General features: G+C 25.4%; 8 protein-coding genes across 8 annotated transcripts; 1 reads left to right on the top strand and 7 right to left on the bottom strand. All coding sequences in view use genetic code 6, as the record gives it.

Moving 5' to 3' along the window:
* Positions 1-1,005: 1,005 nt before the first annotated feature.
* On the bottom strand, positions 1,006-1,989 carry SS50377_22085 (Transmembrane domain-containing protein; the record flags this gene model as incomplete). Its single annotated transcript, XM_067905977.1, has 1 exon — positions 1,006-1,989. One exon carries the CDS (start codon positions 1,987-1,989, stop codon positions 1,006-1,008), a length of 984 nt encoding a protein of 327 aa, XP_067767294.1.
* Positions 1,990-2,074: 85 nt separating this feature from the next.
* On the bottom strand, positions 2,075-2,842 carry SS50377_22084 (Apurinic/apyrimidinic endonuclease; the record flags this gene model as incomplete). Its single annotated transcript, XM_067905976.1, has 1 exon — positions 2,075-2,842. One exon carries the CDS (start codon positions 2,840-2,842, stop codon positions 2,075-2,077), a length of 768 nt encoding a protein of 255 aa, XP_067767293.1.
* Positions 2,843-3,256: 414 nt separating this feature from the next.
* Positions 3,257-5,473, top strand: SS50377_22083 (uncharacterized protein; the record flags this gene model as incomplete). The annotated part of the gene is made up of 1 exon (XM_067905975.1): positions 3,257-5,473. The coding sequence occupies one exon, from the start codon at positions 3,257-3,259 to the stop codon at positions 5,471-5,473; it is 2,217 nt and encodes a 738-aa protein (XP_067767292.1).
* Positions 5,474-5,500: 27 nt separating this feature from the next.
* Positions 5,501-7,807, bottom strand: SS50377_22082 (uncharacterized protein; the record flags this gene model as incomplete). The annotated part of the gene is made up of 1 exon (XM_067905974.1): positions 5,501-7,807. One exon carries the CDS (start codon positions 7,805-7,807, stop codon positions 5,501-5,503), a length of 2,307 nt encoding a protein of 768 aa, XP_067767291.1.
* Positions 7,808-8,528: 721 nt separating this feature from the next.
* SS50377_22081 (PHD-finger domain-containing protein) lies at positions 8,529-9,734 on the bottom strand (the record flags this gene model as incomplete). Its single annotated transcript, XM_067905973.1, has 1 exon — positions 8,529-9,734. The coding sequence occupies one exon, from the start codon at positions 9,732-9,734 to the stop codon at positions 8,529-8,531; it is 1,206 nt and encodes a 401-aa protein (XP_067767290.1).
* A 128-nt stretch (positions 9,735-9,862) lies between these two features.
* Positions 9,863-10,087, bottom strand: SS50377_22080 (uncharacterized protein; the record flags this gene model as incomplete). Its single annotated transcript, XM_067905972.1, has 1 exon — positions 9,863-10,087. One exon carries the CDS (start codon positions 10,085-10,087, stop codon positions 9,863-9,865), a length of 225 nt encoding a protein of 74 aa, XP_067767289.1.
* A 276-nt stretch (positions 10,088-10,363) lies between these two features.
* SS50377_22079 (uncharacterized protein) lies at positions 10,364-12,907 on the bottom strand (the record flags this gene model as incomplete). Its single annotated transcript, XM_067905971.1, has 1 exon — positions 10,364-12,907. The coding sequence occupies one exon, from the start codon at positions 12,905-12,907 to the stop codon at positions 10,364-10,366; it is 2,544 nt and encodes an 847-aa protein (XP_067767288.1).
* Positions 12,908-12,943: 36 nt separating this feature from the next.
* SS50377_22078 (uncharacterized protein) lies at positions 12,944-13,945 on the bottom strand (the record flags this gene model as incomplete). Its single annotated transcript, XM_067905970.1, has 1 exon — positions 12,944-13,945. The coding sequence occupies one exon, from the start codon at positions 13,943-13,945 to the stop codon at positions 12,944-12,946; it is 1,002 nt and encodes a 333-aa protein (XP_067767287.1).
* Positions 13,946-13,979: the final 34 nt, after the last annotated feature.

Here is a 13,979-nt window from a genome sequence, read left to right as displayed (position 1 = left end):
ATCAACCAATAATAGAATAATTCTAATGCTAATTCGACGTCTATTAAGTTACATTTATCACCATAAGATATGTTTAGTAATTAAGATACTTTTCCACAAATTAGTCATCCAAGCCAGTAAATTCCATAGATAATTGCTGTATAACCCATTAATGCAACTATTTTTCTAAGCTATCAACAAAATCAGTTTATGTAAAATATATTTAATAGTCGTATATTTATCAAAGTAATGGAAGCAAGCATGGCATTCCATAATATGTATCTGAATTTTCATAAGAAAATCAAAATTGTGCTATGCATTTATAACTAAAGTAATTGTCTAATAAATATCATGGTTAGGTTTAGACTACAAAATAAAATCAATCTGAAATATACTTATCACAACTTTCTGTTAATGCATTGATCTGTTAAGTTTAATTACTAGTGCATTAAATTTTAATATATTCGTTGGAGATAGATCTGGATCAGTATGAGCTAGTAAGTTTGAAAGTATAATATGAACGGGACGTTAATAAAATTAAATGGTATTAGGATTAAGACAAGGATAAATTATTTAATTGAAAAGTGATGTTTAGTATTATACCAGTAAAGAATTGTCTAAATCAAAGATAGTAAAATAATAGATTTTATTGATAATAAAGATATTATACTTATAGATTTGAACAATTAAAATTGCATTTTAAATAAATAATTTGATGATTAGACGAATGATTGTTTGAAATAAATGTAAGATTTAAAACTGGTATAGTAAGAAGAAATTCGTCAACTTTAGTTATAACTCGTAAACGAAAAATAAGAAAAATCAGGTTTATATTAAGAATGTATTAGTATTAAGTAGGAATTAGTGTGAGAAAAACAAGTTAAAACAGAACAGCATTTATTGTATTATATTAACAGTATAGAAAATATCATTAAGGATAAAAATAAATCAATATTATCAAGTTATAAATAAATTTTGTAATTAAAATTTGAAGTTAATTTGTTAAACGAACAAAACTAAAAAATATCAGAGGTTAATATGGAATTTAAAAAACACCTCAAATAATAGTAAAGTGAAAATATACAGAAAATTCAATTACGAACTGAGATTATGCTAGATTTGTAACACTGAATTGATACAAGATAGTCTTATCTTTTGATAAAAAGGAAAAATTCCATATTAGCATTAGAGAATTTTAGTATTTAAGAGAAATTAAATGTATTATTAGATATTGAAAATTACTATAAAAACCAGAAGGATAGTATGAATTATTGAGAAGATTAAACTAAATAGGTTAATAGGACAAAAAATGAACAAAGTTTTAAAATATAGCGGTTATAAACTGGAGTTGAAGGGAAAAATATATAAATAATAGCTTTGTAATAAATGAGACATGATTGATAAGTATCTGTTTTATAGTAATAGAATTAGATTGTTGCACTTTAACCAAATATATATAAAATTAAGAATTACTTGCTAAATAATAGAGTTTTATAAATGGTAAATACTACTAAATAAAAAAATAAAAAGTGTTACTCGACTAATAATAAATTCAACTAGATGAATAATTTTGATGTAATATTTCGTAGCTAGATAATCATTTTTGTATTTATGTACATGAAGATCTAAATTATTCATATGCACCATATACCTTAATATTCTTTAACTTTGAATTTGATTTAAATTTGACTTGAATTTTTGGATTTATGACAAATTTATGGAGTCAACGTAAATAGAAGACGAAGAACTATTCTCTGTGCTACTTTCACAGTTATTATCAGTTAAAATAGCAAAAATATCTGGTAGTTATGTTATTGACTTTTATTTGTTAATAGAATCTGTAGATTAGAGTAATAACTAATATTATTTTTTTAAGTCTACTTTGAGCTATTATTTTTTAAGATTATGAATTTAAGATTCTATGATACTTACTATGCCATGTGATCTTTCAAATTCTTTATCTAATGGGCTTTTTTCTACTCGAAATCTGAACCTATAATTTGTATTCATTTCTAACATATTGGGATACTTAAATTAGATATAAAATAATTATTATAGTTTAATTTTTAATATGTAGTAAAAATATGAGATTAAATCAAATATTTTTTGTATAACTTATTAAAAGAGCTATTTCATACTTCCATTTTTCTGGTTTTCTAGTTTCTAGGCAATATACGGATAAAATATTTTAGCAAAATAAACTTTAAAATTCATCTTATTTATGATATCCTTCATTAATTGATGCATGTCGATCGACCTTAGAATTGTACTCAGTCAGCGAGTCATTTATGTGGAACCCTTTCAAGTACGATCTACCTATAAGTCTGTCAAAATTTTGAATCAGCTCAACTGAGAAATTGTCTTTGTTTGCATATCCTCCCGCAAATGTGTGCTAGGTATCTATGCAGACACCGATCCTATTTTGATCGCTGATATGATCTATTATGTTCTTAATCTGCTCAAAACTGCTCCCTACACAGCTTCCAACTTTGTTCCCAGCCATGGTCTCTAACACAACTATGACATCCGGAACTATTTTATGCGCCTCGTTGATCAGATCCCACACGCACTCAATATTGCTCCCCGTTCCAGGATGGATATTGAGCAGATCCAATCCCATGGACCTTACCACGAACATTTCGAATACAAGACGTCGAAAAGATGCTTCACGAATTATATCATAGTCTGAGGCTAAATTTATAATATACGCCCCATGTGGCAAGAATTAATTTGTAAATAGTTTTTTTAATAAAGCATGCTAATAAAAACACGCATAATTTTGTTTTTTTTTACTTACTAAGAATTATGAGTAAGAAAAAAGAAGCTGCCGTTGCTTCCAATTATTGAATTTATTAGAATACATTATCTATCTAAACGGTAACTCCTATATATGTACCTAATTTACAAGGCAAGAGTTCAGGATAAGATTCTGTAGTAATAAAAGAAATATCTAGACTATCCATTTTAGTAGCAATATAATATACTATAATTATACTATAATAATATTTTATTTTAATATATAAAACTGTTATTTTAGATAATATTAACCGTAGTATGCTTGAATCTGGAAATACTTACTATGTTGGAGCTAAAATATTTTACAATAGGACTCTTAAGTGTTATAAAGATATAAATTGATATTTCTGAAAATCAGGCAATGACTAAATATAAAAACATGTAATTATAATCACAAATTGGCTATAAGTTAATTAAAAGATATTTGCAATTTATTATAAATATAATATAGAAATACTAATTATTTTTCCTTTCATTCGTAATGATAGGAGAATAAATATTAAATTCAAAAAATTTATTGTAAGATAGTTATCATTTGCTGAAGTAATCAAAATATACAACAAAATAATATGTTTAAGAGGTTATAAACTATTTTACTAGAGTTCCGAAAAAAGAATTAAATTAGAAACTATAATTACGTCTTATGTCTGAAAATATACCTTAAGATTTTTAGATTATGTTTGATTCTCCAGCATAATTGTTATATTTATTGAAAAGTTATTATTTTAAAAATGAATAGGTCCTGGATCAGTCTATATTAGAATTCTTATTCAAAAGCTCACAAATACATTTACTGGCAGATAATTAAATAAATATATGGTTTTAGCTAGACTAATATTGTTTTAAAGATTTATTTGAAAATTTTTATATTTCGCAAAATAAAATTCTGATGATATAAAAAATGGCTATTCTTAAAACAGTAGAACATTCTCTTTCGATACATTTTAAATTTAATATAAATGAATACTTGAAGGCTCAATTCAACTAGAACTTAGTGGAAAGTTTCTTTTTTTCTAAGTTAGATTTTGAACTTGAATATATTCCAGCGGACATTTTTATTTATTATTCACTTAAATATTAGTAATGCTTAAAATTTATTTCCGGAGATCCATAATTTTTAATAAATTGTAAGCAGTTACTTAAGAAAAAATTAGGCTAAGATAAGTCTGAAGCATTAGACGAAGATATATATTAAATTTCATTAGCTTGTTATTTGGACTATCAGTTCTGTATATTTAACACTTTACCACAATATACATTAGATATGTTATAAAATAGTTCAAATTTTATTAAATTAGATTTTGCAGGATAAATATAATTTATTAAAAATTCTGAATAAATTTTATATTTAGAATCTGGTATTAAAATTTTATTGAGAGATGCATTTAGTAGGGTTAATATGTAAAATGTCAACTAATTTACAAATTCTCTTTATTAATTACATTAATTAGCATTTATCGAAGCTGGGAAATTTTATGCCGAAAAAATTCTCTTAACAGATTTGTCTTAGCTTATTTATATAATATTAGCTAATAGTCCATAAGAGCTTCTTTTATCAACTATTATTTTTTTATATTCAAATCTCGATTTTGATTGTTATTAATAAGGAAAAATATAAAAATCAACATAAAATTCAGTAATATTTTTGCTTAGAATTGTTCATTAGTATTAACTTAATGAGATAAAATTATTTTTAGTAGTATAGTTTGAATGCAGCCTTAATAATCATAATATTTTAGGAGTTTTCGCAATTAGAGAATTAATATGGTTAACAGCAGAATTTTAGTAAAATAAATTCACTGACAGTGTTTAAAGGTAGGTAGATATTTGTACTCTGATGGATAATAACATTATATTATAAAAGTTATTTAAGTAGTTTGCTACATTAGATTAAACCTTACTTTCATTAGATATATAAAACTTTTCGTAATATCTTATTGTTCCTGGATGTAATGATATTGAATTGTCGGATTTAATTACATTAACTAAAAATGATTTATTATGGATTTATGATGGTTAGTCTATACATATATCATATAAACTATAAGGGTAAAATGTTCCATTTTTACTTCCACTTTCTTATAGCTAAAAACATTTGTTTAATATCTCAGATGTCTTAAATTTTAGCTAGATATTCAATCTCTTACCATTCCAAGTTAATACTCCATTAGAAGTCTAAAGAATAAGCCAATTTATATTATGCACCACAAGGTAGCATTTCGATTCTTTAGTTAATTATTTAATTTTCCATCTTTAATCAGGACGTAAATAATAAATTTGCGAAATATTTAAACTATTGACAATATCAACACTTAAATTAACAAGATGTGATGCCGAAAGAATTGGAGATTTTTTAATTCTGTTTTATTAAAAGATTGAAGATTAAACTTTAATCTAAATTTTATTTTAGATTTAAACCTATTATATACTTAGATTAAGTGAAAAACTCAATGCTGTTTAAGCTCTATTTTTGTCATTAAAACTTTAATAAATATTGTAGTTTAAAGGATATTTGATGTTAATAAAAAGATTAGTTGGAGATATGTATGGAGATATAAATGAAGACGATTCTGTTTTACTACGTATTATTTGTCAAACATTTAATTAAATAGAAGAAGAAATAGTAGAAATAGAAATAGTAGATTGTATGATTTTAAATACAAAATAAATATATATAGAATTTTCAAAATGGAAGTGAATAACTTTTATTGTAAAATGTAATAGTTCATTCTTCTTAGAAACAGATTGCTATGCTTTTATTACAGTCTTACTTTGTCATCTAGAGTAATTCTTCTAGAACCAATATTTCACTTTTCAGACTAGCAATCTAGTTTCTAAGGCCAGATGACTTTTCTCTTTCTAAATCAGCTCGATTTCTTTCTATTGCTAATAAACTTTCACATTAGAAAACAGATTTTTCAGCAAATTAAATTGTTTAATTTCTGATAGCATTTATATCTTATAATTTTTACTAGATATTAAATGTATTATTGCTTAATAATTAATCAGTAACATCTTAAAATAAATCTAAACATTATGTTTGCTGTTTAACACGTTACCAGAGTCTTTTAGCCTCTAGTTATGCTTATTCTGATAAAGATTACGATTATATTAACTAAGTAATTTATTATTATTATGATGTTATTTTTTATTTATAAAATTCAAGTTCATCTTTATTAATATTAAGTTATGTAATTGTCGTAGTAAGCTTCTAAGTAAACATCTAAGATGTTTCTTCTGACCTATTAACTAATTACATCTATAAGTTTCTGCAGGTTTTAACTAAAGACTGATGCTTATTTTTAAATTCAGTTTTAAACTTCGTAAATTGTTTCAAAATTTGAGATATTATAAGTATTAACTATTCAATCTAATTTTTATAAGTAGAAGACTATAACTATAATGATTCTTCTTTTAGGAGTATACCATCGCTTTCAATTTATTTAATTATATTAATTGTTTAGTTTAGAGGAATATTGTCAAATTAAATTGGAGAAGAGGTAAAATATGTGCAATTTATTCCCAAAGTTTGTAGAATATCTTTAAATTTATCTGAAAATTATAGCTCATAATTTTGAAACAAGACCTCTGGTTCTTAATCAAGTGATTATTATATAATCTACATATCTTCTTTATCTAGATTAATTAAATTAAGAGTTTTAAGTTTCTTTGTATAACTGTCTTATACAAATGAAAATTTATGGATATAATATTAAAATTTCTACGTAAGTTGTATGAGAGATGCTGTTAGTTCGATACCAGAACTATTTATTAAAACAGTTTGAAGATCTTTCATTATATCTTCGTTTGTATTAGTAATGAGTTAGGCATTTAACTGCTTTAACTAGGTATTATCTTTATCTAATATAGAAATTGTATTTTATAATAGTTTATTTTCTTAACATAAACCTTCAAGTTTTTAATCTATACTTATATCAACATGTTTAGTTAAATCAACCATCTTCTCTATATTGTCTTAAATATTAGTATTGAATAATTATACTTATTAACTTAACTATGAGAATGAATCAACAATTTATTGTGTTTCAGATACTTAACTTTATTCTAATTATTCTTTTTAAATGAAAATTTCATATTTTTAATACATATTTAAACCTTCATTTTATAGCGCAGATTTAATTTTTAAAATATTTTCATATATAATTTTTTACACCTTTACATTAGCCAAGGTTTCAATCTATAATTCTTATATAAGATCAAGAGAAATTGATTATTTTTATAATTGTGAAATAGTTTAATAAAATTATTAATTATAGTTTAACTTATCATGTGTTTAGCTGCGATAAAAGTCCACTAATTTTTCGTAGTTTTTGTTTTACTATTTTAGTGCCATATTTTCTTATAATAATTCAGTATAAACAGAATCATTTGTATTTTGCTATGTTTTCATGATAATATTGGAAAGATCACGATAAGAAATATCTGTTTAGCAATCTTGATCTAAGTATTCCTTATCTAAATCATGTTCTACTGCACGTTACAATACTCTAGAGGCTAATAGAGCTTTATCTCTTATTGATTCATCTAAATTTGGAACTAAAGAATCCATCTCTGTTAAAAAATTATCTAATTTCACGTCGGTTTATGAAATGGATATAGATTTTTGGTGTGAACTTGAAATCTAAACTTAAGGTGACATTATTTAAATTTATAATAATTTTAATACATCAGGTGACTCTAAATAATCAGTGATCTTTTAGTCCACTGGTAGAGCAAATTCAATAGGAGCTGTATTTCCATCTTTTATTGATTCAATAACGTATAAAAAGGCTAAAAAATTAAATATTGCTCTACCTCGCCCTTATTCAATTGCATCCCAATCTAAAATTTCTGGTACCTATCTGGAATAGAAAAATAATTTATAATCCTCTGATGTTGAAAGTGGTGAGAATGATGTTTTAAATAAAAAATTAATTTTGTAATACATATGAGGATTAATATCAGACCATTTTTATGGGGTAGTATTTAATGGTGCGGCCCACTATAATAACTCAAATTTTCCGATCTGCATTTAGAAATTTGAAAATTATATTATTAATATATAAATATATTTATTAAAGTATTTTACACTTTAGAATTTTATTGAACAAGAATTATCGTACGTATTTAATGAAGAATACTTGGACACCATTTTAGTCACCTCACAATTTTAAACCTTAAGAAAATAAAGGTTTCACAATCGAGGATAATAATTTTTCTGATGAGATGTTATTAAAGTTAACAGTCAACCATTTTGATCTATAATATAATGATCATATATTTGTTTTAGTTAATGACATTTCTTTGACAGAAATAAACGATGAGACAGATATAATTATATAATGAAATCTTCTAAATTCACTCTCATTTATAGGCATATTAATTTTTCAGTGTTCTTACAGCCTCTTTATTTTAAACTTAGTGTGCCAGATCTATTAAATTTAAGGAGGTTAGATTTTTAATGATATTATCTAAGTAATGGATGATTTTTAAACTAGAACGGTATCGATAGTAAATTTTAGATTGATAATTCCTATTTATGTTTTGATGTAATTTTACTATATAGAAGATGCCCATCTTAGTGATAATTATTATTAAATTTTTCTATAATATAGCTATTAATCCTAATATTATAGAAATTAGCAACAGAAGTAAACGTGACATAATATATTAGCTTAGATATATTCATTTTAAAAATGGAATTCAGTTATAAATAAATTATAATATGACCTACACAAAAATTTACTGTAAAATCAAATATAACTATATAATTTATCGTCCAAAAAAGTTGTTAGTTAAATACCAAATATACCCAATTAACCAGCCAACTCTTGCAAATAATATCCTAAATCAAATACACAGAAATAGCAATTGGTATATAGATTTTATTATTCTTTTTACAATAAAAACCCAAAGATACTTTCAAATTTATTAACCTCTAGAATTCCTATCAGAAATAATCCTTAAACATAGAGCTTTGTCAAATCATTCTCGGTTATAATCTATGTAAAAGTAAAATTAACATTTTTTTCATTAAAATCAATGTCATCCGACATTAACTATGAAATTACTTGAAGTTAAATTTTATTACCTAGATAACAAAATGATATAGTTTATACTTTTTGGTCTATGGACTAATTAAAAATACAACCAACTTCAACAGGATCTCTAACTCGTCTCTTTTTAACAATTTGCCAAATTTTTTATACTTTTAACATACTATTTTATTAAAAATTTAGCAATCGGGAATACTACCTTAATGCATTTATGCCAAACATTTTAATACTTTCTTAAAAAGTTTCTTCACTTTCACAGCAATTAACATTCATAATAAGATTACCGCAATTCTCTTCATTAAAATCAATAGGAAAATCGTAATTTTTGTATAGTAATTTTTCGATTCCTGGCCAGATCTCAATATAAAAATTATCAGATTTTGAATGATCTGCACACAATAATTACAAAAACTCATGTGTATCAGTCTCACGGATAAGTAATTTTCCACCGCTCTAAATACAACAAGATGGATGAAAACACTATTTGCAGTAACTCGTACAACAGTCACGAACATTTCCATTATACCCACAAATTGAACATTTTATTTCTGAAATATTGCTTTAAATCTTATTTTCCACTACTTCTTAACTAGTTCCACACGAGAGTCGTTAATAAAATTCAAAGTTCAAAGTTGGCGCAAATCTAAAACATAATGCATGTGCATATAAACTAGAAAATTTAATTTACTGCATCATAAAAGGGGATGAATTATAGCAAAGGCAGCATTATCTATCGTGTGCTTCACATGCCTCACAAATAAATGACTCTGGTAAATCACCAGTTATTTAGTAGCAAGAAGCATGTACACAGGCATTACATGAATCACAATAAATTATAGGATCATCAGAATCGCAGTCTCCAGAAAAACAGAAATCGCATACATCGTCATCACCTATGAGCATTTTCCTATAAATAGAATGTATCATATAATAACATCAATGAAATAAAATAACAGTGAAAATAATATTATAATGGATAGAGCAACAGATAGCAGTCTTTATAAAATGATAAAAATGCTAAAAAATAGAATTCAGTGTTTAATTTAATGCGTTAGCATATCAAATAATTCGCTTTGGTCAGAGATTTCTTCTTGTGTTGAAGATTCAATATGCTCTATATAACTAATGTTACTATTTTAGTCTTCATCGCTTCCTACTAGGAACTTGAAATAATCATTCTGGTCAAATGCAACTTGAATCGTTTCACCAGTTGGATATGAATAGCAAACTCCCATTCTAGAAACTAATAATTCCATAATATTATTAGTTATGTTTATAATTAGAAAAAACGGAAATCGCTTTTACAGGCTTAATTACTTGATTAAATATGATATTAACTTAATTATAGATTTATAATTTGTTATTAGTTTTTGCATTGTATGAATTTTATACATTATAATATCATCACTTAAAGCATAATTTTTATCAGAATAGATCAATAGTAAAATATGTACTCAAGAATTACATTATATAATTTTCCTTATCATGCAACTATCATAATTATAATTCTAAATATTAGTGAATATACTAGTTCACTCTTCGATAAATCTCTTAACTACTCTTTCAACGACGCCACAATCTCTATAAAAATTCCAATCTTGTACCATTTTTATTTTAGATTTTCCCTTTTATTGAATAAATTCCTCATAGTTTTGATCATTTTTTGCAAAATAAACACATATACTTATCAGGCTCATGTGATAATTAATTTCTCGTGATTAGAACATCCGTAGTTCATCAATACAGTTTTTAAGATCATTTGGTCTGATTTTAATACTTACACAAACTTCTTCCAATTCTTTTAGTTTTTTCCCGAATTCTCCATAGATATCAATATAATTGTCATCAAGCTCATTTAATTTTTTATTTTCTATCATTTTCCATAAAAATTATGCAAATTCAACTCCAAAAGTAGTTTTAACATACTATTATCTAAAAATATTATTACAAATTGGTTCTAAACGTAATTCAGTATCTTAGAATGCAATTTTCAGAATTTTATTATTCAGAGTATTTTTTTAACATATAATATATGAAATTCTTGCACAACAAGATGTTATAACGTCCATACAAGCAAATGCAGATTTTTATAAAACATCATCAGAATCTTAATTATCGATTTTTAAACTTAAGTTCTATAACATTTATTAAAATACAAAAAAATCATTACACAAAGCAATTAAAGAATTTAGTGGTAAAAAATCAAATTAATTTTCTTTGTGAATTGGATCCTTGAATTCAATCTCCTATTTCCTTTAAATATTAAGTTGGTTAGTTGTATTTTATTAGTTTCGTAGTAGAACTTTAAATAGATTTTAATTACTAGTTTTCTTATAGTCTGATTCAAAAAAGAAATTTTTAAATTAAAGGTTATCAGAAATTCCTATTAATGACTAAAAATTTAGTCTTGGTAAAGAGCTTTATATTTTTTTATTAAGTTACGCAGCTGTTTGGTATATAGCATCAGAAGCCTCCTAAAATACAATAAAGTTTAATTTCTTAATTTAAGTAAATGAATGATTATCGCCTATTAAATTCATATTAAATATGGAAGAAAAATCGGAAGGAATTGTTGTTCTAAATTTATTATTTAATTACTACGGACTTGCAAGTGTCTTAGAGTATTCGCTCGTGGCTGTTTAAATAAGAGAAAAGAATTTTTATTTAATAGATTTTTTAAATTCCTCCTCTATTCCCTATGATATCGATTCTAGAGTTAAGCCTTGAACAAAAAAATCTTTGCCTTGAATTTATTCTAAAATTTATATTCTCTCAATATCTGAAGTTTTATCATTCCAAAAATCATCAAAAGTTAATTTAAAAGCATGCTCTGCAATTTCAATTAATGGTTATTATACTGACTTTAAAGAATAATTTTATTGTCTATTAAATTTGCCTCCTTTTAATTATCCAGTATTTATAATCTATATCAACTAATAAGGCCTCAAATTAAATGAAAATGGGGGATCAATCTATAACTACTATAACTTTAGTAATTCAATCGGTTGGAATACTGTATAATTAAACTTGTATTTGATAAGAAAATTATTGTAAACTTCAACAAAATCAAATAACTTTACAATAAAATCTACACTTAACTACTAATTATTAATTTTAAAAGATACAAATTCAAGAAGTTTCAATGATAAAAAATTATGGATTGCACATGCATATACTCTTTTTATTGGAAAGTGGCTATGAAATGAGAGATTTTATTTTTATGAATAATGCAATGTGCCATAATTAGTTAAAATATACTGAGGCGCATCAAACTCAAATAATTTACCAATAATTTAATCAATAATCTAATAATACTAGAAAAGTGTCTCTTTTAATAACTTAAAATCTATATTTAAAAAATCTATAGATGTAAAATATTAACCTATGGTAGTATAAATTGTTTATGAGATATTTTTCCAAATTTCTCCTAACGAAAGCGGCTCAATTTTCTCTTATTATAGTAATATGTGTATATATGAATCTAAGAAATGTTCATATCCTCTTGATACTTATAATAGTATTTCACTGGGAGCCCTTTTAATAAGCCAATCTTATGTCGATTCTTAAAATATATCAAACATATGGAAGTACGAATCAAAAGATTATATTACTTTTTACATTTATTCAAATTAAATAAATTTATTATTAGTTTTTAGATCATTTTAATATATAAATGCCATACGCTTAATATCGGAGATGTCTTATTACATGGCCCTTATCTATTACTAAATTTAAGAGTATCCACCTTCTTGGAGTTTCAGTTTTAATTAAGTAACCTGTATTGGAATCATGCATAAATTTTTAAGTAGTTTTGCTGTTAAATTGGCGGCATTCAATGCATATCCTACTTATTCTAATAATTATAAGTCATACTGTTTATACTATTTCAATTTTTCAGTATATACTTCAGCCTATTTCATACTACTTAAAATTTACTATATTCCTTGCTATATAGATAAAGCTTTCTATGATTAAAGAAATAATAACTATCTTAGTTCCTACCTAGTAGCGTTACATTAATACTCTAATTAGCCAGGGTTGTTAAGAAATAATTTAGCTAAATCATAGTGATTCATTATTTAAAAAGTCAATATATTAATATAATAAAAGTATCACTTTCTCATACTATCATGCACTGAAGAGTTATAATAGAAAAAGTCATGATCCATCTTATCACCTAAGGCAAATTTAAAGTAAACTCTACTTCCACCTTATGGCCATTCAACTTCTTTAAGCTTCAGCGTGTCAATTTCTCCAGATACTGTCTAGCCTACGCCAAATTGAACCTGTGAAGCGTCTGAAGGAAGTTTAGTGCTCCATACATAAGGTTTATCACCAATAATAGCTATTATTGACTCTTCAAATAAAATATTGCCATTCTTGTCTTTAAATAAATTTTTGCATACTTATGCGTCTTGTTTATCATTGCAGACCTTTATAAGGAACTTGCCATTACCGAATGGATTAACATCAGGGTTAACGTCAGAGGGGATAACTTTTTCAACGTGTACTGAAAATCCTTCTAAATTAAAAGAAGGGAATGAAGTAGAAGGGCAAACTAAAGCGCCCGCTTTATCGCATGAAACTGGGAAATCATAACCAAAGGGTGACTGACAATTAACCCATCCGTATGGGTTACTTTTGAGCTCAGCCTTAATATCATCAAGAGATTTGACAATCATGCCATTAAACATAAAATATTCTTCTTCATAATCACCAAACAAGGCAAGAGGGGTTCCAGTAACAGGCTTATCATCTCCAATAATCTTTATTTTTAAAGGTTGAGATGGTAAATCACCACGGAGAACAGTGATATCATCTAAGGTGAGAATATATTAGCATTGAGGTGGCATAGACATTGTAGCCATACCAGATTCAAAAGATTTAATTGTAGCGTGAACAACTACTTAAGAAGTATACATTTAATATGCTAAGGCCACGTCAGCAGGCATCTCATGAATCATTTTATCTTCAGGGTGAGGTATATCTCTAGTCATAGGCCCTCTTTATTAAGGAGCTACCTATGGTGCAGCTCTAGGGTCAGATTTAATATCTTTAGTCTTTTATGGTATAATATTTGAAGCTGTCTCTTTAGCAGATGAAGCACAACCCATTTACAAAATTGCGGTAAAATTAAAATAAATAAAT

This window comes from Spironucleus salmonicida, chromosome 2 (assembly GCF_000497125.1).
Source record: "Spironucleus salmonicida strain ATCC 50377 chromosome 2, whole genome shotgun sequence".
In the NCBI taxonomy this organism is placed as follows: Eukaryota; Fornicata; order Diplomonadida; family Hexamitidae; genus Spironucleus; species Spironucleus salmonicida.
The sequence above is the reverse complement of the archived record's forward strand: the minus strand, read 5'-3'. Positions and strand labels throughout refer to the sequence as shown.